Source organism: Chlamydotis macqueenii, chromosome 8 (assembly GCF_036417535.1).
Source record: "Chlamydotis macqueenii isolate bChlMac1 chromosome 8, bChlMac1.mat, whole genome shotgun sequence".
Lineage (NCBI taxonomy): Eukaryota > Metazoa > Chordata > Aves > Otidiformes > Otididae > Chlamydotis > Chlamydotis macqueenii.
In genome coordinates, this window is record NC_141563.1 from 32,787,239 (window position 1) to 32,807,691 (window position 20,453).

A 20,453-nucleotide genomic window follows, 5' to 3' on the forward strand; every position below is an offset into this window, starting at 1 on the left:
GGCGCGGAGCCGGGGCAACCGCGGGCACCGCGGGGAGGGGGGTAGGCGGGGGGGGGGGGGGAGCGCAGCTCGGGCTGCGCGGCCGCTCGGAACAACGGCGCCCCCTGGCGGCGCGCGGTGGCGCAGATGGCGCCGGGACCGCACAGAGCCCCCCTGGATCCTGTGCCCTTGTGTCCCCTCCCCGGGGTCCTGTGCCCCTGTGCCCCCCCAGGAGTGTCCCTGTCCCCGTGTGCCCACGCGTGTCCTGTGCCCGTGTCCCCTTACAGTGTGTCCCTGTCCCCGCAGCCCCCCTGGGGCTCTCCCTGTCCCCCTGGACCCTCTGGGTGTCCCTGCCCGCCCAGGCTGCCAGCAGCAGGCTGCCAGCAGCACCTCCCCAGCCTTCTCCAGAAGGTCTTGCTTTTCCTCCCCTGGTGTTCCCCATCCCCGCCACGGCTGGATGCTGCGCTGGTGGCCCAATGTCGCACGCCGTCCCCCGGTTTGCAGAGCGGACAATCAAAGAAACCACGCTTGACTTAAAACCAAGATAAACCCCACAGCGAGCCTGGCTTAGGCCTAACACGGCCTCCCTCCTCCTCTCCGCCACGGGGCGGGTGAGCTGGCCTTAGGAAATTAAGTAAATACCAATGGAGGAGTTGAAAAATAGGTTACCTTGTAATTGAATTTTTTTTTTTTGCCTGAAGCTAAAGAAAAAAAATTAGCCTTCTTGCTATCTTGTGCACCCTGTGTGTTTGAGAACTTACCGGGGTGTGTAATAGCTGAAAGGCTGGTGTGACAGCTCCTTGGCCCAGCCTTTTCCACCGCCTCACTTCTGAGCTCTGCTTTCCTCTTTTTTTTTTTTTTTTTTTTGTTCCTTTCCCCTGCCTTTAAACTCCCAAGCAGTGCAAGGGAAAATGCAGAGCTCTGGCAGCTCGGAGGAGCCAACAGCAGGACTCCTGGCGGGGCGGGTGACGGGTGCATCCCATGGTGGGGCGCGGATTCCCCTCAATAACTGAGAAAATCGACGTTTCAGCAAAGATCTGACTTTCACTGCAGCCTCTTTCTCCCACTGCCGAGCCAGCGAGCGATTTATCCTTCCACTACTCCAAGAAGCGGTGAAACCAATAGGTCGCTCTTTTTTTTTTTTTTTTCCGTTAGCAGTAATTAATGGTTTAATTAACACTCACGACATGCAATTCCCATTGCTTTGCGCCAGCAGCCTCCGCTGCTGGGGCCTCGCCACAAACTCTCCAGTAACCGGGGGTGGGAAAGGGTTAGCCGGGGAGCCGGCGGGAGCTGCCGCCCATCTGGCCAGGATTTCATATCCGAAGCTGGAAACTTTTCCACCTCCTGAGCAGCATTTCACAGCCTGCTTTGCTTTTGCGCGGGCTTGTTTACGGTGCTGGCGGCTTCTTAAAGCGAGGGAAGAAACCAAGCAACATGAGCGGGCGCTACGCATGGCCCTCGTTATTTACTTTTAACGATTTTCCAGCATTTTAACACTGGTCCCCGAGAAATTTCAGTTGTTCCAAAGAGAATAGTTGCTTGTAACCGGTTGCTAATTACAAGTATGAATGTCAATTAATTCATTTAGCTAATTATCCACTCTCTGAGCACCACGTGCCAAAGAACCGTAAAAGATAGGCATATGGCGATGGATCGGAAGGAAGGAGCTGACGCCCGTGTGCGTGCGCTGGCTGGGTGGCCAGGGCCGGGCACGCACTTGCCAGGGTGTGCCGGGGTGATGGGCTGCAGGCAGCGCGAGAGCCAGGGGAACACACCATTAATTACAGCATAATGTTAATCGGGCCTTGAAAATAGCGACCCTCTCCTTGCAACTTCCATTGGGCGGCTTGAGCGCAGTCCGAGCGTCTCAAGCGTTTCTAATCGTGCTGCTCCCTCTGATGCGGGGCGGAGGGAAAAATAATTTTCGAGTAAGCCGCTTGATCGTAATGGCTGGTTGCAGAAATAAACTGTGCTAAGGTGAGAGGGAGAGGTCCCTGACCATCTTCCCAGTCTCCACAGTAAAGGTGGGGAGATGTGCAGGAGGACGCTTCTTGGTGTCCGACCACCCGTGAGCCTTACACAGCACCTGGGCTGCTGCAAGAGGGTAGGAAGCCACCTTGGTGAAAAATAATCTAATTTGCTGCCCCCTAAAATGTTTTAAGGGAAATGTTTTTTTTCTGAAACAATTGGAGTTAATCGCATCTGGATGTGCGCAGTTACCTGGAAAGCCTGGAAGATGTTGGGGGGGGGAGCAGAGCGGACGCCCCTCCCCGCTCTCAAAAAGCCAACAAAGAATTGCAGGTTTTATACAAAAGCGAGGCCTTATTTCCTGATAAATTTGCTTAATTATTTCACCGCTGGTTTTCCAACAGCGACGCTTGTGCTGCCTGTGCCTGTGAGGAGCTTTGATCAAACTGGTGTACGCCAGTTACCAAGAATCACTCATAAAAGCCCGTAAATAAAATACAAATAGAACAACATCTCCCCCCAAAAAACCTAATCTGCTGCATTGTCAATGCGGTGACATGGCAATTCGCATTTCATATTCCTGTAATAAAAAAATAAGCCCTGTTAGAGGTGCTTCAAAGGCAGCAGGGCCAGGGAGCGGCTGCGCAGATTGACTCCGGAAAAGTTTGCAGAGGTTTTCCCGGCTGGTGAGCCTGGCGTCGGCATAAAACCAAATATTTTCAGGCAGGTTTAACCAGGAGGAGCCCAGTGCCGACGTGATGCCATCAGTACAGAGCAGGCTGCGGGAGCAGCCAGGCACCCCCGTACCCCTCTCTGGGGTGATGAGGGGAGAAGAAAGGGGGAGATGCGTGGGGCTGGGGAGAGGACTCAGGACCCTGTCTCAGGGGCTGCTCACCGGGGAGAGATGGAAGGAAAAATGCCGGACTCTGCTCCGCAGAGCTGTTGGCAGCGTGCCGGTGCCTCCCAGCGCATTCGCTCCTGCAGCGGAGTGTTGGCCAAGTGCAAACCTCCGGAATGCCAGCCATTTTCCAGGCAAGAGCAGATTTGCTAAGTGCTACCTTAAGAGAAGTTATGCGTGGCTATATTTAAGGAAGCTGGGGGGGTGTGTGTTGGCCCCGTCCCAGGGCCCTGCGCCAGCCCTGGCCTCCACGCCCGTGCTTGGTGCCGGCCGCGCGCGCGCGCAGGTGTCCAGACGCTTCTCCTCCTCCGAGCCGGCCGTCGCCTCGCAAATGCTCAGCTTCTTCTGGCTGAGGTGAGGGCTGAGGGGGAGGCTGGAGGCCATGGGGACAAGATTTGGGAGGGGGGAACCCCCGGGGCTGGATGAGCAGCAGCCAGCGTCCCACGCCGCTGCGGTGACTTCCATGTCCGGCGGTGGAGCGGTGGCTTGTCCTGGCTTGCATCGGCGTTGGGCGGCGCTGCCGGGGGGGAGAAGTTGGGGTGAAAGTCCCTTGTCCCCCCCCACAACTCACCCGGGCGATGCTCCCATGCTTTTGGGGTTTGCGGCGAGCTGTGCGGCAGCCCTATCGCGGTCAGCGCCGGTGGCTCGCCAAGGGGGACGTGGCACCCTCCGGCTGCAGTGGGGACAACGAGTGAGGGCCGGCAACATCAACCCCTGCCTCTCCAGGTCTTTCTGGGTGTGCCGGGAACGATACCAGGGGGTTTGGCTGGAATCTGCCTTTTTTCACTGAAAAGCCAGGGCAGATGTTTGGGAAGCGTGGGCACAGGGCTGTCAGGAATGCCGGCGTCGTGGGGAGGGCGGAGGGATGCATCAGGGCTGGCTGGAGGCAACATGGGTGGCTGGATGCGGTGGGTGGCATGACGCTGTGGTGGTCTCACCGTGGTGAGCGGTCGAAACCACCGCAGTCGAGACCACCAGCGTGGAGACCACTGCACCACCAGGGTGGAGACCACTGTACCATCATGATGTCCAGCCTTGTGGTCTCCACCGTGGTGGTCTCAGCTGTGGTGGTCACCAGGGTGAAGGCCACCAGAGTGGAGACCACTGCACCACCATAGTCTCCACCGAGGTGGTCTCCACCTTGGTGGTCTCGATGACCACTAGGGTGGTCTCCACTGTGGTGGGCTTGACCGTGGTGGTCTTGACCGTGGTGACCTTGACTGCGGTGGTCTTGATGCTATGGCAGTTTCCTCCCACGGAAAGCCATGGGTGGCAGGGCAATGCTGGGCTGGGCGATGCTATTGAGTGTTCCCACACTCGTGAAGTTTGGCCCTGGTGGTGTTTGCAGCCCTAACAGGGTGACGCGTGGCTTCCCTCTCCCCGTGGGCGGGAGGCAGCAGTGCTAGGGGACCTTTGTCCCCCAGGACACTCCTTGGGGGGGGACTTTGCCCCCATGCCGGGCCCTAGCCTTCCCGGGAGCCGCAGCGAGCGGCTGGGCAGGGGCGTGGATGGGGCTGGGGGCTGTGGGCATGGCCGGGGCTGGGGGTGCTTCACTCGGTGATGAGTCGAGTGGTGGAGAGGGAGGCGAGGGGGCTGGAGGGGCTCCCGCTGCGCCTGCCCTGAGCAAAGCTGTCCCATGGCGGGTGGATGTAAAACCATCAGCCCCTTGTGAGAGGAGTTACCCTTGTGCCCCCCCTGCTGCTGCCGTTGGCCCTCCATTTGCATTTTCCTGGCCTCACACCTTGCTTTCCTCCATGGAACCCTAAGGGAAGCATGATGTGTGGTCCCAAAAATACCGCTCGCAGGGTGTCCTGGCCTTTCTTCTGGGCCAGCCGCCCTCCCGATGTCCTGCCAAGACCCACCGCGTTTCCTCACCGTGCTGCAACCTGGCAATTTGGTCCCTCTCGTCCCAAGTGGGGCCACCATCTCGACGGCCCCACAGAGGAGCTGGCACCCTGTACCCCATGCCCGAGCGAGCGCTGCAGGTCTCATCCCGGGGACGCTGCTCCATCCCTGCAGCAGGAGGTGATGGAGCTGAGCTTGGCTGGGCATCTCCGTCACCGCTCACCAGCGGGGGTCCCGCTGGAGGGGACATCTCCCCTTGCACAAAACCTGCCCGTCCCATCCCTGGGAGCACCTGGGCTTTGCTGCTGGTGGCAGTGGGACTGGAGGGCTGGGTCTCAGAGGACGGAGAGCCCTTGCTGCCCTGTCGAGATGGCAGAATTTCCCAAAGTAGGTCAGGTTAATTTTTTAACGCCTGCAGATTTGCTTGTTACCATGGATATTGCTCAATTATACACCAATAATCCCCCATGAGAACTTCATTGTGGCCACTTTCCTCCTCCCCTTAAAAAAAAATATTCCCAAGGAGGAGTAAGGATGCGCTGAGGAGCTGGAGCCGGGGTAGGAGACCAGAGCCGGGTGAGGGAAAATGGGATTTAGCCGTTCGAGAGGCGGCGGTGGGGCAGTGGGAGAGCTCTGGAGGGCAGCCCAGCACTGGGGACCCCCACCCCAGCTTCACCCTCGCCCCTCCCTTCCACTCACTGCTTGGGGGTGGCTAAACCAAACACCCTGCTCAAGGGTTTGGGGGAATGACCACTCTTCTGCATCCCTGCCAGCAGCATCCCCGGGGGGCTGTGGGAACCGAGGGCCTTTTGCCACGGAGGCTTCCCCCAGTGCTTTCCCGAGGGACCAGCACCCAGTTCGGCAGCAGAGAGCATCCCCAGAGCTTGTGGGTGCTTTGGCGCTGCGGAACACCCCCCTGCTGGGATATGGGAGAGCAGTAGGGTGTCATGGGGCCCCTCTTCCCCATATTTGCAGAGCCGTTGGGGTGCCTCCCCCTCAGTTTGCTCCTTACGTTTCCAGCAGCGCAGGAAGCGAGCGTGGCAGCAGGCAAGAAAAATATTCTGCTGGAAGGTTTTTTTTTCCTAATGCAAACTTTTTTTTTTTTTGGTAGAAGTGGGTCACTCGAGGGGTGACAGAGTAAGAGCATCATCGCCTGGGTACTGCATCCTGTTGCCATGGTGACCCAAGGGCTACATCAGTCAATGGCTTTAAAAATGTGACAGTTGAGTGAGGCTGAAGATTTTAATGAGGACAGACACTTGCTCACTTAGTTTCGATAACCGAATACTCTATAAATACCCGCTGGCTGAATGGTTCCCGCTCTCCGGAGCGCACTGGCGATGCACGGCCGGGGCGCTCCCCTTCCCCAGGCAGAGCCCTGCGCCCCGGGGTGGGAGCCTGGGCTGGAGCCGCTTTGGAAGCCGTGGGGTGGATGGATGCAAAGCAGATGGCTCTTTTTTTTTTTTTCCCCCTTCCCGCTAACCCAACCCAGGGGACAAGGTGACACCGCTCGGAGAGCGCAGAGCCAGGAGCAGGCTTGAGTTTCCAAAGTTTGGCCAGAGCCGCGTACCCTCCGGCATTGACCGCTGCAGCCATGAGGTGTGACCGGGCCACCCCTGGCCACCGCCACGGCCTTGTGCCTGCAAAAATGCGAAGCTGGGGAGCAAACACAGCTTGCTAAAGAGGAGATTAACTCTTGCACCAGGCTCTTGCAAGGGTGGGTGAGCCCTAAGCGAGCTCCCAAGCCTCAGTACCAAGCCCAGAGAAGCTGTGGGGCTGGGGAAAGCAAAGCCTGGTGCTGCTGGGGCAGGGGGTGGGAAGGCTTCGAAAGGCTCGGCGGTGCCGCTCGCATCCATCGGTGCCCTGAGCACCCTGGTTTCATCCCAGCCGCAGCAGGTGTGCGCCGCCTGATGCCCCAACGCTGGCTCCCGCGGAGGGCTGGCGGCACAGGAGGCAGATCTGCAGCCTCTGCTTTTTTGTCCCCGTGCCAAAATCGGTCAGTCCCGCGTTGTGGCGGGGGGAGCTGCCGCCTCCGGCTGCCCGACTGGACCCGCATGGGAGAGGGATGTTTCCTGGGACAGCTGAGGGCACGCCAAGGACCACTTGGTGTTGTGTTTAAAAGCAAACCATAAATATAAAACCTCTTCCACTTGTTTTTGCGGCAGCTCCCACTCTGCCTTTCCTTGCAACACCACTGCCGTGTCCGGCTGGGACCCGTGTGGCTGGGGAGCCTGTGGGCACCCAAGGGCACGCGATGCCCTTGGAGCATGCCAGGGCTTTGCAGGCAGAGGGGCCACTGCAGGGCATAGTGGCGTTGCCAGTGACGGGCACTTCCCATTTGCTGTCCCCCGGTACCACCCCGGTGCCCAGCGTGAGTCCTGCCGGCTGCCAAAATATGCTCCCGACTGTCTTGTGACCGCAGCGGTGTCACCGTGCTGGCCGCGGGAGCTTTGAGACGCAAGCCTCTGTCACATGGCGTGACATGGAAAGTACTGACACGGCGTCACCGACCCAGGGATGGGCCGCGGCACCGCGCCCTGGCCCCCGTCCAGTGCCCCAAAATAGCTGGGAGCCTTTCCGTCACGGCCGGCCAGCGCTGGACCTGACCCCCAAGGATGGCAGGTGCCAGCCCTGTGTCCGTCCTTCTCTGTTTTGGCTCTGGCAGCCCCTCTGATAGGTGCTGGCAAGGGGCCGGTGGCGTGGGGAAGGACATCGGCACAGGGACGGGGTGTGACAACCCGCCGCACAGGCGGCCGTGGCAGATGGCAGCTCTGCCTTGTCCCGGCCGGGGGACAGCCACGGGTGTCCTCCACCCACGGCTCTGCCACTGCTGCCATAACCGGAGCCACTCTTCTCCTTTCCAGGTGTCTCTTAAAAATGGTCAAGGGGAATATTGTCCCTGAAGATATCTTGAGCTTCTGTTGCAATGGCCTCCAGGTACCCTCCATGCCGTGCAACTAACCCCGGGGCTGCCCGTCGTGCCGGCGGCTACTAACTGAGACTGGGCAGATGCCACCCTGTGCCGGTAGCTGCTCCCAGCCCCGCGCCGGCTCCTGCTGCATCCGCTCCCCATGCGTTCCCCATCAGCATCCCCGGCCTCTTGCCGGCTACCACGGGGTCAAGGCTGTTCCCACAGGGTGCCGGCTTTTTCCCCTAAAATTTAGAACTGGTCAGCACTGGGAACACGAACAGCAGGAGCTGCGGCCACGCTGGCCGCTCGCTTTGCAGTCGGCGGCTTTGGAGCTCTTTGCGTTGCTGGCTCGTGCCCCGGAGCCTGCCGGCTTCCCAAAATAGCTCTGTGGTGCTCGTCTAGGCACCCTGGCACGCCGGGAAATGGCTCAGGAGGTTTGGAGCCCGCTGGAGTGGCTATGAGGGGCCAGGGGTCCGTCTTGCAGTGGGACGGGGTGGCTTTGTGCCATGGGCTTGGCTTGCCGCGTTCGCCGCCGTCCGTGCTAAGCCGAGATTTGTGCCGTTCCTGGGATGTCGTGTACCAGTAGCTATGGAAACAGAGGTTAGACCCGCTGGAGAAAAAATGCTGCTGAGAGGCGGCGAGCCCGGGGAAGTTGGGAAAGCTTCATTTCCAGCGTAAACCCATCTTTAAAAGGAGCTGGGTGAACAAAAAGGGCGAAGAAGCCGCTGCAACAGGGCTCTCGCGCCACGTGCCGTTAACGGGAGCCGCGGCGGGAGCAGAAAGCAGAAGGAAGGGCTGTGACGAGGCCCAGACGGCTCCTCGTGTCTCCTCGATTACTCACTGGGCTCAGCCAGCTCACCCCTTGTGTAACACGGCTCACTCGATGTCTCATCAGCTATTTTATTTTTTTGGCCGGCACAATCGCAACCCCAGCCCCTCTCTTCCCCCCACCTCCCGCCGGGGCTCTGTGCCCCACAAACTGCGAAGCCCAGAAAGTTGAGGGTCCCGCTGGCTCTGAGTGGGGAAGGGGGGCTGCCTGGGTCCCCATTTTCTCAGGGGATTTTCCTCCCATTTGGCTAAAATGGAGCTCTCATCCCCCCGCAGGGCTCGACCTCTCCGCCGTGTGCCCGGGAGCCAGGGGAGCCGGAGGAGGTGCCGGGGGCCATGGCGAACCCCTCGCCTGCCCGCAACCCCACTGAGGTGCAGATGAGCCAGCTGGTGCTGCCCTGCCACACCAACCACCGCGGCGAGCTCAGCACCGGCCAGCTGCTCAAGTGGATCGACACGGCCGCCTGCCTCTCCGGTAAGCTGTCATCTCCCACCAAAACGCAGCTACGGGGCGCAGAGGCGCCAAACCCCGCTCTCGTCCCCTGCGAACGCGGCAGGCGGGCACGAGCGGGGAAAGGGGGGACGCCAGCCAGGGTTTCACCGATGTCCACAGTCCCGGGGCAGAGGAGCACACACGCACCCCTCGCACGCTCGGTGTTGCCGCAGGTAGCTGACATCCTTTGTTTTTCCTTTCCAGCTGAGAGACACGCCGGCTGCCCGTGCGTCACGGCGTCCATGGATGACATCTATTTTGAGCACACCATTAGGTAAATACTCCGCTCTCCGGCGGGCACACGCGGGGAAGGCGGATGGCATTTTTTTTTTTCCCATCTGCCGGCTGCCACGTGGATGGCGGGGCCAGAGCAGAGGCAGAGAGCAGCACGTTTGGGAGGGGAGGCGATGCGGGGCAGCCGGGGGTTGAGGCTCCGGCTCTGCCGCGGGACTGCGGACTGGCTTGCCGCTCCGATTTATCCGCTGATGCCTGGGCAGCTCCTGGTGGGTTGATCCTCCTAGGATCCACGCTGCCCAGCAGCTCGATGCCGTGCCGGGAAGGCGTCTCCCCTCTGAGGATGCAGACCAGCGTGGGCACCCAGGGCTGGCCTTGGGCTTCCAGGCTGTCGATCGATTTGTTTGGTGCCGGGAAGTCCGACTCCCTCTTGGGTTTCACCATCATCCCTGGGAACACTAAACTCCTGCTTTCACCACCTTGCATCACGGTGGGTCGGTGAGGATGAGTTGCCCATCGCCACGCGGCTTGACTGCGTGGGGATGTGGTGTGGCCCCGTCTGATACCCAGCTTTGTCTGGGAAGCTTTTCCCTGTGGGTTTTGGAAGCAGGAGGATGGACCCGAGCCCCGCTCCAGCTTAAATCGAGCCCTGCAAGGCATTCACCCCTCCTCAGGGGTGAGCTGGGCTCTGCTCCAAGGGGTTGGGGAATTTGTGCTGCTCCTGGCTCAGATCCCGCTTGCCATGCTCCGCGCACCGGGATGTCCCGCAGAGCCCTCACCCAGCTGTTTGTGCTTTCTGCCCCCCTCCCACCGCAAGGGAGAGACCCCCGTGGGCAAGAAAGGGCCGTGGGTGCTTGGGGGAACCCAAAACATCACTGACTTAAAAACTCAGTGGCTGGGTGTCGGGTGCCCCCCATCCCTCAGCCCTGCTGCGTGGAAGTGCAGCCTCCCGGGAGGATCACGTGTGGGTTTGCGTGGCTTTTACGGCACCGGCTTGTGCCGTTTGATGCGGGGAGAGAGAGGATTAAGTATTTTTGGGGCTGTAATACAGATAAGTCAGGGCTGCCAATGCGTCCGCCCAGACCCCTGTCCTTCCGCCGCCCCTCGCTGCGAACCCAGCCAGGGCATCCGTGCTCCAGCCTCGCCGTGCCACTGCTTTCCTCATCTCTAACCCTCTCCCTCCATCTTGCTTTTTCTTTTCGCACCAGCCAGCCGTATATAAGCCCTGCTGGGCAGCGGGACGGGAAGAGCGGTGTCTGGTACGGAGGTTTGCAGCCCTAGAGCGGCCGGCCTAACGCAGCGCTGCCGTGAGTTGGGAGCGGTAACCCCACTGACGCCGCACGGCCCGGGAGGCGCACGCAGGCTGCTCGCGTAACCCCGCTAACATGTTGGCATGCTGCGGCGGGCGCGGGGTTGTCGCTGGGCCCGGGGTCCGTGCCGGGGGATGGCCAGAGGCACCATCCCAGCCAGGTGCCATCCGTGCTCCAGCCAGAGCCCACGTGCAAAGCGTGTCGAGTGGCTGAGGTGGCTATGATCGTTTGAAGGCAGAAGTCACGCGTGGGGGCAAGGAGGGAGTTACGGTGTGGAAGCACAGGCCAACTCTTCCTCGCTTCGAGTTTTGAGCTCTCTATGGTGCAAACCTGCAGTGGCAGCCCCAGAGTTTATTTTTCACTGAGTTTTCTAGCATAGGTCTCTTTCAGGGGATGAGGAATATTCCTGATTTAACAACGCATTTGGTAAAAACTCTGTTTGCTGTCATGGTCGCCAATAAGCTGATTCTGCTCATTTGGTTGGTACCAGTCTGGAGTAGGTCAGGCTGCAGAACTGAAGCTGTTGGTATGTTTACTCTGAAGCCTACTGAAGGCGCAGAGGAGAGCTCCTGGACTCTGCGAGCAGCGGTTTGCTGCCAGCAGATGTTTCATGTGAGAAATGGTGCAAAATGCCCCAGCTGGATCCTGCCTCCCACCGTCTCCCAAGCTGTCCGTTGCTGGGAGACCCTGGAGAGGAGAAGGGACAGGAGCAGTTGAGGTGCCTGCAGCTTTGGGATTGCTGCTGCTGCTGGCCAAGGGCCCGTGGGGAGGCTCCCTGGGTCTCCCCATTGTGCAGGACAGCGCATGTGAGGCTGGAGGAACCATTTGCTCTGGCAGGAGCGTGCATGCCCACATGGCAGGGGGTGCCAAGCGAGCCTCGGGCACCTCTGCACCCCTCTGGTGCCCCGGCAGCACCGCATGCCTGGGGACCTGTTTGCATGCAGATGCTCAGGGGTGACGTTTCCTCACCAGGCTGGACGCCCGTGGGGTCCCACCTCTTGGGGGTGGCTGTCCGCATGGATGGACAGCCATCCCAGCATCTTGGTGGGGAGATGCTTGGCTGGATAACCGTGTGCTGTTGTCACCCCGGTAACCCCCATGCACTTTCTCCTCTTTTTGTTTTTCAGCGTGGGACAAGTCGTCAACATCAAAGCCAAAGTGAACCGAGCCTTTAACTCCAGCATGGAGGTTGGTGTGCGGCCCCCTGCCCCCATCCCCCTCGCCGTGCGCCTGTCCCCACCCGCCGCACACGCCCGTTCACCACGGCCAAATCCAAAAATACCCAAATCCTGTAGCTCCTGGCTTTCATCCTGCCAGTTGATCCTGTTCGGCTGTGCCGGGTGGGATGTGGGTTCCCGGGAGCAGAGCTGGCTCTCAGGGGCACCGTGCCCTCTCCCAGGTGGGCATCCAGGTGAGCTACGAGGACCTGTGCAGCGGGAAGCACTGCAGCATCTGCAAGGCGTACGCTACCTTCGTGGCGCAGGGCCCCTCCGGCAGCAAGGTGAGCGGTGGCCGGTGGCCACGGGGACTCAGTCGGCCCCTGCGCAGCGGCAGCGAGGAGATGGCCTCTCTGGGGAGAGCCAGGCTGGGCTCTCTGGTCCCTCTGCGAGCAGCTGTGATATCACCCAGGAGGAGCACGGCCGGCTCTGGCACACGTGCGGTGCTGTAGGAGCCTGTGCCGGCACCGGAAGGTGCCCAGCCTTCTCCCGCGGTGCGACTGCACCCTGCCCGTGTCCCCTTTCCAGGTGAAGCTGAAGCCACTGACCCCGCAGACGGAGGAGGAGAAGATAGAGTACAGCATCGCTGCCGAGCGCCGCCGCATGCGGCTGGTCCATAAGGACACCCTCAAGGACCTCCTCACCCGCAGCCCCCGTGAAACCGGTACCGTGTCCCACAGCCTGGCCTTCCAGCTCCAAAATCTCCTCAGCACCCACCAGTGATGTCCCCCTTCCTCGGTGGGATGCTGGGGGTGGTTAGGAGTGGTTTGGGGATGCCCTGGCCATGGAGGGGGGGATCAGCCCCCCCTCAAGCTGGTTGATGCAGTGGGACGGTGGCTGTGGGGCTAGGAGGTGAGGGCTGGTTGGACACCGGCAGAGGAGGTCCCACCAGCCGGCACGCTGAGCCCCGTTCTTCCCCCACGGCAGAGCTGGAGACGCGGGATGGCAGTGTGGCGGTGCCAGCGGAGAAGACGCGGGTGGAGAGCGTGGAGCTGGTGCTGCCCCCGCACGCCAACCATCAGGGTAACACCTTTGGCGGGCAGATCATGGCCTGGATGGAGAACGTGGCCACCATTGCCGCCAGGTACCCTGACCGGGAATTGAGGAGGGGACGGCCTGGCCTGAGGGGGTGCACAGCCAGAGCAGCATCCGGCTGGGTCAGGCCATGGCCGGGTTGTAGGGACCCTCCAAAGGGATGGTCCCTGGTACAGCACCCCGGGCGATGCCGTACAGGGTGTCCCATGGGAGCGTGGTGCTGGAGGACCCCAGGGAATGGTTCATGCTTACCACGCTCTACTTATTGTCCTTTCTTATGGTTTTGGCAGTTAAAAGCCAGAGGTGACTTTTTGGGGGTCTCCTCTGCTCTGGCTGGGACAGGGAGGGTGCATGGGGCTGCCGGGGTGCCACGGGCCAGGGGGTGACACCTGCCTCCCCCTGCAGCCGGCTCTGCCATGCCCACCCCACGCTGCGGGCCATCGAGATGTTCCACTTCCGGGGACCGTCGCAAGTTGGGGACCGCCTGGTGCTCAAAGCCATCGTCAACAACGCCTTCAAAAATAGGTGGGTGCTAGCACTGGGGGGTCCTCATCCCACTCTCCCAGTGGTCTCTGCACCCTCACCCCTTTTTCTCCACCCTTCTCCCATCCAGCATGGAGGTGGGGGTCTGTGCTGAGGCGTACGGCCAGGAGATGTCCGTCAGCCGAAGGCACATCAACAGCGCCTTCATGACCTTCGTGGTGCTGGACAAGGAGGGCCAGCCGCGCACCCTGCCCATGGTGGCACCCGAGCCGGGGGTAAGGACAGGCAGGGCTGGCTTCTCCCTGCCACGGTGGCACCGGACCCCCTGGGAATCCCGCTTGGCTCTCAAAGGCTCTTGGATGCATGGCAAAACCAATGCAGTTTTATGATGATGGAAATCAAATTGCTGATAGCGAGTTAATTAAATTGATGGCTCGATACAACTAATAATAAAATAAACCACTTTTGCCCGTGGAGGTATCAGCCCTGCAAGGCTTAACAGAAAATTGCCTGCAAGTTCAAGCTCATCTTTTCTGTAGTACGGGGAAAGAATGCAAAGCCCTTAGGCTGTTTTTACCTTTCAAAGCACGCTAACCCATAATTTGCTCAGATCCAAGTATTTCAGAAAATCTGTCACGTGAGCACGACAGCCAAGCAAACACTCGTGCGTCTCAGGGCACATCGTAGCGTGAGCGAGCAACAGCGTCGTCTTCCCTTGGCTGTGTTGTGCCCACTTGCCTGATTTTTTCACGCCTTAAAACTGGGATTCTTCTCCTGCCCCGCAGGAGGGCATCTCATGGCTGGAGCCAGGGTCCCCAAAACCGCTTCTCCGCCTGCTTTGAAGCTCTGCGCTGTGGCTTTCTTTGAAATAAGCTGCTTTTTTGGGGGTTTTTATTTCCCCAGGAGGGGACGTTCGCAGTGCTAGAGGATGTGATTGGTGTTTCCGCGGCTGTTTGCAGCTCTGCAGCCGCAGCGAGGGTTTTTTCCTAATGTGCCGGCGCACGTCGCTTGATCACAGTGTGCGCTGGTGATGTCGAAATAGCTCCCGGTGAATCACTGACTGCTGCCGCCAGCGTAGCTGGGGTGGCAGCTGGCGAGCGCAGGGGCTTTTCACTGCTGAACGTTTTGCCTGCTCCTAAAAAGACATCTGGGCTTTTTTTCCCTTCCTTTCCCTGTTAACCTGATGTGCTTTTCCCGTTTTATCAGGATGGAGAGAGGAGGTACAGAGAAGCCAGCGCTAGGAAAAAAATTCGGCTGGACCGGTGAGCAGGAAAAGCAAGTGGGATGCAGGGATGGAGGGGCAGGGGAGTGGGGCTTGGCGCTGGGGTACAGGGACAGCCTGTGGCTGGTTTGTGTCCTGCCGTGAGGGAAACTGTTCCTTCCCTGCAGAAAATACGTCGTCTCCTGCAAACAGACCGAGGTGCCGCTCTCCGTGCCCTGGGACCAAAGCAACAAGGTAGGGTGCTGCCCCGCGGGAGTCGCTGCCTGCTGCCCCCCTTCCTGCCCCTGACGTGCTGCCCCTGCCCCAGGTTTATCTGAGCTACAACAACGTCTCTGCGCTGAAGACGCTCGTAGCCAAAGCCAACTGGGCACTGGCCAGAGAAAAGGAGAAGGTACTAAATCCTGCCCCGTCCCACCCGAGCTGCTTCTCACCCCCAAAGCATGGGCAACCCGGGGGCTCAGTGGTGGGGAACGCGTCCCAGCCCATGCCCTGTGCTCCCCAAGGTGCGGATGTACACGCTGGAGGAGGACAAGTTCCTCTCTTTCCGTATTGAGATGTCGGTCCGCATCGCCGCCGGCCGAGCCTTTGCCCTGCTCTCCGACCTGCGGCGCCGGCATGAGTGGGACAGCCACTATGCGTGAGTGCTGCGGGACTCCCTGGGGGCACCCAGCCCTTTCCAAAAACCACGTCCTTAACTTTAAGGCTTGTTGATGAACATCCCTTTGGGCTTTCCTGGGAGCAAGCGTGTTCTCCTGGAGCCATGATTACTCCTAGAGACCTTAGATCATGTGTCCCTGTCCCAGCTCTGCCTGGGCTGCACTTTGCTGCAGAAAATACTTATTTTGGTTCCCATCTAAATATTTGGGGTATGGTGGTGGGCTGTAAATTTGTAAGCTTCTGAACTTGGGAGCCACAGCGGGGTTTCTCTGACCGGTCCCCTCCTGCCTCACAGGAGCGCTGAGCTCGTCCAGCAAGTAGATGACGACGACATGATCTACCACGTGGTGAGCCAGACGCTCAGCCGCGAGAACAAGCCGCAGGACTTCGTCATCCTGGCCTCCCGACGGAAACCCTGCAGCAAGGGGTAACCATCCCCATCGCCGACCCCCTGCTCCCCGCCAGCCGGGCTGCGCCAGCTCACTGGGTTCTCTCCCCTCACAGGGATCCCTATGTGGTGGCCTTTCGGTCGGTGACCCTGCCCACTCACCCCGCCAGCGCTGCCTTCACGCGGGGGGAGACGATCTGCTCCGGCTTCTGCATTTGGCCGGAGACAGAGGAGACGAGCAAGGTGGGATGTTTGTGGCCGTGCTGTGGGGTCGTGTCGCCCACAGCCCATCAAGGAGGCTCCCCATCCCCACGTGCCCCTACTCACCATCCCCTGTGCCTTGCAGGTGGCTTACTACAACCAGGCTACGCCGGGGTACCTCAACTACGTCACCACCAACGTAGCGGGGCTGTCCTCCAACTTCTGCGCCACCTTCGAAGCCTGCGAGAAGTTCCTGCTGAAGAACAAGGAGGACCTGATCATGCGGCTGCAGGACCTCTAGAGGGGCCCCTCTGCCAACAGATGGACAGACAGACAGACAAGGGGGCACCTTGGCGGTGGAATGGGACACGGGATGGTGGCACCCGGACCCTCCCTCCCCGGGGGGGCTTTGGCCCGAGCGAGGTCCCAGGGGCTGGGTTGGAGGGGCAGGACAGCACCGCCGCGTCCCTTCCACTAACGTGTCATGTCTTTTCTTCTTCTTCCTTTTTTTTTTTTTTATTTAGAAATTTTATAAGCTGATGTACAGGACTCTGTTTTCTAGTTCACTTAACTCTACGTGAATCTTTATATGATCCAAAGTCTTCCTAGAACAGATTTTTTTTTTTTTTTTACTATTTCTTTATGGGGGGAAACTGGTTCCCTTTGGGGCAGCAGAGGGAGAGAGGGGGCTGTGATGTGGGGAGGGTGCCGTACCCCTCCTCGGTGCAGGGGCGGCCGGCGGAGCATCCCGCTCTCCCCACGGCTGCCGGGTGCTGCTCCTCTTCCAGGGCAGGGCTGGCAAACAGCCCCTGCTCCCGCCAGGCTGGAATCCCACCCCACGGGGCTGTGGAAGCAGTGGCAATAAAAGTGCATTAAAAGGAAAAAAAAAATCTGTAAGTGTTCTGGGTGAGTGTCAGTGAGCGTGGGGTGGGGGTTCTGCACCCATGGCCACCCCAGGCAGGGGCCATTTCCCCGGGTGAGGAGGGGGACGCGGTGACTCTTCGCTGCAGCCCGGTGCCAGCACTGCCTGGAGTCTCAGAGGGACACGGGGGGGTCCTTTGAGGCAGGACTGTACGGTGCAGGATGGAGGGGTGTCAGCCAGCGCCCCATGTGAGTGGCTTTTGGGGACTGCCCAAGGCATTGCCACCACGGGGCAGTGCGGGCTGGGACAGACCCGAGGGGCTGCCCCGTGTCCTTGAGCTGTAAACTCCAAACTTCCCCTGGGCACTGAAAAATTAAAAAAAAAAAAAAAAAGAGAAAGACAAATCCAAACTTTGTTTCCTTAAGTCAGAGCAAGGCTGCTGAGGACATGGACAGTGGTTGCAGGCAAATGCTGAAGCCCAGAGCCTCAAAGGCTTCGATGCCGTCTGTGATTGCCCTGAGCACTAATTACCTGATGGAGCTGTTCCACAGAAGCCACCGCAGCAGAGGATGGGTTTAGGACCTCTGTAAAGATCTTGCTGCCAACCTGCTTCTCCCCGAGCCGGTCCGGGAAAGCCACTAAAATGCAGTACACGTGACAGTGGAAGTGCTACTCATCCACCACACATCATCCGTCCACGCACCGGCTGGCTGAGAGCCACCTTCCAGGCTTTCCTGGCTCACACCGACACAGGCTTGCTGATGGCATCGGGGTTTTTCAAAAGCTTGCTGCCTGCTGGGAAGGGAATAAGCCCCTTGGGAAAAGCAGGACTAACGTGGTCCCCGAGGTGGCAGCCGTGCCCTCGCCTTTGCTAGAAAAGCCCCCATGTGCTTAAGCCCAAGCAAAGGTTTTGCAAAGCTTCTCCCTGAGCAAGCAACAGTGACGTGGTGCTTGGAGTAAGGGGAGGCCGTAGGGTAGCAAAAATGAGCCTGGGGTCATTTAAGCGCGCCTGTGTTTTAAAACCCTTTCCCGGCTGCGGCCGTGAACTCCTCATCTCTGCTGTATCTCCGATCATAAACATCTCCGTGCAAGGCCTGGCACAGCGCTGCCCTGACCTCCCCCTCCTGCGCTATCGCCACCAGATAAAGCCGTCTCAGGCTGCACGTGGTACAAAACATTCAATTTTTACAGAGCCCTCTTATCTCCCGAAACTCGGAGTCATCCCACCTCTTTATCCCTGGGATGCGAGCCATCCTTCCTACTTATCCTTAGAAATTGCTGCTGCTTGATTAAGTGCAGGGAATGATGTATTTGCCTGAACATTAAACTTTAACTGACCTCTCCTCCTTCAGTGTCGGGCTTTTTCCTGCTGCGGGGCCACGGTCAGCCCTCGCCCTGGCCTGGCTGGGTCCCTGGGGGCACAGGGTGATGGAGGGGGAGCGACGCGGGGGCACGACAGAGCTGCAATGGTGTGAAGCATCTTGTGGTTTCTGTGCATTTGGGAGAAAAGTGCAGTTCCCCTGCTGCACAGGGGAACACAGAGAGCAGGACCTGGTGGCTTGGAGCATCCTTGGAGCACCCATCTCCAACTTCCCATCTCCAACTGCCCATCTCCAACTGCCTTGTCCCACGTCCAGCTCCCAGGGCTGGCGGGTTGGAGCCTGCTGGGAGCAGCCTGCCCTTACTAGCCTTTCCCAGAGCCTCCTTTTTTTCCCTTAAAAAAAAAAAGAAATCCCTGCAGGGTGTTACTCCCTTGTCCTGGTTTTCGCAGGGATGGAGTTAGGCCCCCTTCCCTGGGCCCCTGCCATTGGGCTGAAGGATGGAGCGGAGAAGCATCCCAGAAACGCCAAGAAGGTTTTGGCAAAGAGAAGACCTTGATGGTTTCCAGGGATTTACAGGCCAGTGCTCCAGGTGGGATCTGAGCGCCTTCTCCAGCATGTGATGCCACCATCACGAGAAGACTTCAAGGACCTGATTTCACAGATGCCTAAATAAATACATTGGCACTGATATATAAGGACACAGCACATATTTTTCTATTTGGCGGGGGGACAGGATGTAATTAGACAGCAGGGTCTCTCTCAAGGCTCTCCCCGCTGTAATTCACACCCTGAGGTGGCCGGCTGAGGGGAGCAAGAGGAATAAAGCAAGCAAAATTGATGGGCTGCTCCCAGCAGCTTTGTTTTAATTAATTTCCAAAGCGTTCCTTGTAGCAGAGCAGGCAGCTCCTTCAAAGCCTCCTTCCCCCCGTCGCCGCCTGGGCTCTCACGCTTGTTCCAGCGCAGGGTCCGGGGCAGCCCCCAGGCTTTTTGGTTAAAGTGCGCAGAAGCTGGTGGCGGTTTTAAACAGGGGGACTTCTCCCCGGCCAAGAGGCCTCTTTGATGGCCACAGCGTGGGCAGGCGTATTTGTCAGTGCTTTTCCTTTCCCCTTTTATTGACTTTCTGCTCGTTCCTGCTGCCAGGGGTCAGCCGTGGCTTTGGCTGGACTTTGCTGAAAGTCCACCCAAACCAGCCGGTTACCAGGCGCTGATGCAATGCCCTGCCCCTAAAATACACGGAGTTTGAGGACTGGGGTCTGCAGCCTGGTCGGGTGTGTGGTGTGGGGCTGGGAAGGGGCCGTGCCAGCTCTAAAGCTCTTCCAGAATAAGGGAGATTGTGAAGCTAAACTGCATTTACTGGATCCAGCAAGGTGACAGCAGTACCAGCAGCTCAGCACGGAATTTGGGGTGGCCTGGCCAACATGGAGGAGCCCGTTCCTGGCCAGAACACCATGCCGACTGACACGGAGCCCTCCAACACAGTCAAACTGCTGCACCTGCTTTTCCTCTCCACCTCCTGGGGAATGCAGATCTGGATGACCTTCGTGGCTGGTAGGTTGCGATCCGTGCACACAACCGCGTCTCTGCCCGGGGGGAGGCCCAGGGAAGGGGGCTTTGCCCCAGGACCTACTTGCTCTCCCCCTGGCAGGGTTCGTGATGGGCAGCCACCTCCCTCGCCACACCTTCGGCTTCATCCAGCGCCAGCTCTTCCCCTACTACTTCCACATCGGCTCCGCTTGCGCCTTCCTCAACCTGACGCTGTTTGCCATGTACCACCCCAGCGAGCTCCTCAGCGACCAACAAACCACCCAGGTAGCCTCCCACTTTAAAATGCGAGCTGGCCGTAGCCCAAATCCCTTCCTCCGCAGAGTCCCACGCCACTCTGCTCCACCTCTGGGTTGCAAATGATGATGAGGTCCACACACAGCTCTGGTTAAAAGATTGCAGCGAGCTGTGTCTGTAAGAGGGGCTGGGGGAGCAATTTAATCCACTGCATGTGCGAGGTGTTCACAGCAGGCTTTGCTCCCCTGCAGATCATCATCTTCTTTGTTTGTGTCGCTGCTTCTGTGCTGAACACACAGTGGTTCGGGCAGGCCACCGCCGACATCGTGGCAGACATGCACCTGGTTGAGCGAAGCCACGGCCTTGGTCAGGAGGTTGGGTTCACCAGCGAGTCCCGCAGGCAGCTGCGCGCCTCCGACCCCAGCTACAGGCGCCTGTCCCAGCAGTTCACCCTCTACCACGCTCTGTCCTCCCTCTGCAACCTCTGCTGCATCACCTGCAATGGCTTGAGCCTGTACTACTTGGCTGCGCATCTCTCTGCCCTGTGAGAGCAGAACGGCGTGAGGCGAGGGCTGGCCGGCCAGAACCAGCACTCTGGGAAAAGGGAACCTTGCTGTAAAGTAACCCTGAGCTTTGGAGATTAAATTTCAGCATCCTCTGATGGAGATACTTTTTCTGTCTTTGTGCATGGCGCAGAAATTTAAGGAATAGTGAAATGGAAATGCTTTCTTCAGAGCTGCCTGGAGCCAGCCTCTGTGATCTAAGCAGGAGTGTTTGTGGCTGAACAGCTTCTTAACGCCCCGTGCACTAGATGCGTC

The 20,453-nt window shown here is 59.3% G+C and overlaps 2 protein-coding genes across 3 annotated transcripts; both read left to right on the forward strand.

The window, feature by feature from the left end:
- Nucleotides 1-3,089: 3,089 nt before the first annotated feature.
- ACOT11 (acyl-CoA thioesterase 11) lies at nt 3,090-16,562 on the forward strand. Of its 2 annotated transcripts, XM_086753946.1 has the most exons (18): nt 3,090-3,202; nt 7,558-7,630; nt 8,709-8,907; nt 9,130-9,199; nt 10,368-10,418; nt 11,597-11,657; nt 11,869-11,970; nt 12,215-12,350; nt 12,614-12,770; nt 13,127-13,246; nt 13,335-13,479; nt 14,411-14,466; nt 14,594-14,660; nt 14,734-14,817; nt 14,930-15,063; nt 15,379-15,510; nt 15,588-15,714; nt 15,818-16,562. In XM_086753946.1, the coding sequence occupies exons 1-18, from the start codon at nt 3,180-3,182 to the stop codon at nt 15,971-15,973; spliced, it is 1,893 nt and encodes a 630-aa protein (XP_086610072.1). In that variant the 5' UTR covers nt 3,090-3,179; the 3' UTR covers nt 15,974-16,562. The 2 variants fall into 2 exon arrangements, with proteins under 2 accessions (XP_086610072.1, XP_086610073.1); XM_086753947.1 differs by lacking the exon at nt 10,368-10,418.
- A 2,532-nt stretch (nt 16,563-19,094) lies between these two features.
- TMEM205 (transmembrane protein 205) lies at nt 19,095-20,300 on the forward strand. Its single transcript, XM_010123383.2, has 3 exons — nt 19,095-19,404; nt 19,502-19,665; nt 19,887-20,300. The coding sequence occupies exons 1-3, from the start codon at nt 19,275-19,277 to the stop codon at nt 20,181-20,183; spliced, it is 591 nt and encodes a 196-aa protein (XP_010121685.2). The 5' UTR covers nt 19,095-19,274; the 3' UTR covers nt 20,184-20,300.
- The last annotated feature ends 153 nt before the right edge of the window (nt 20,301-20,453 follow it).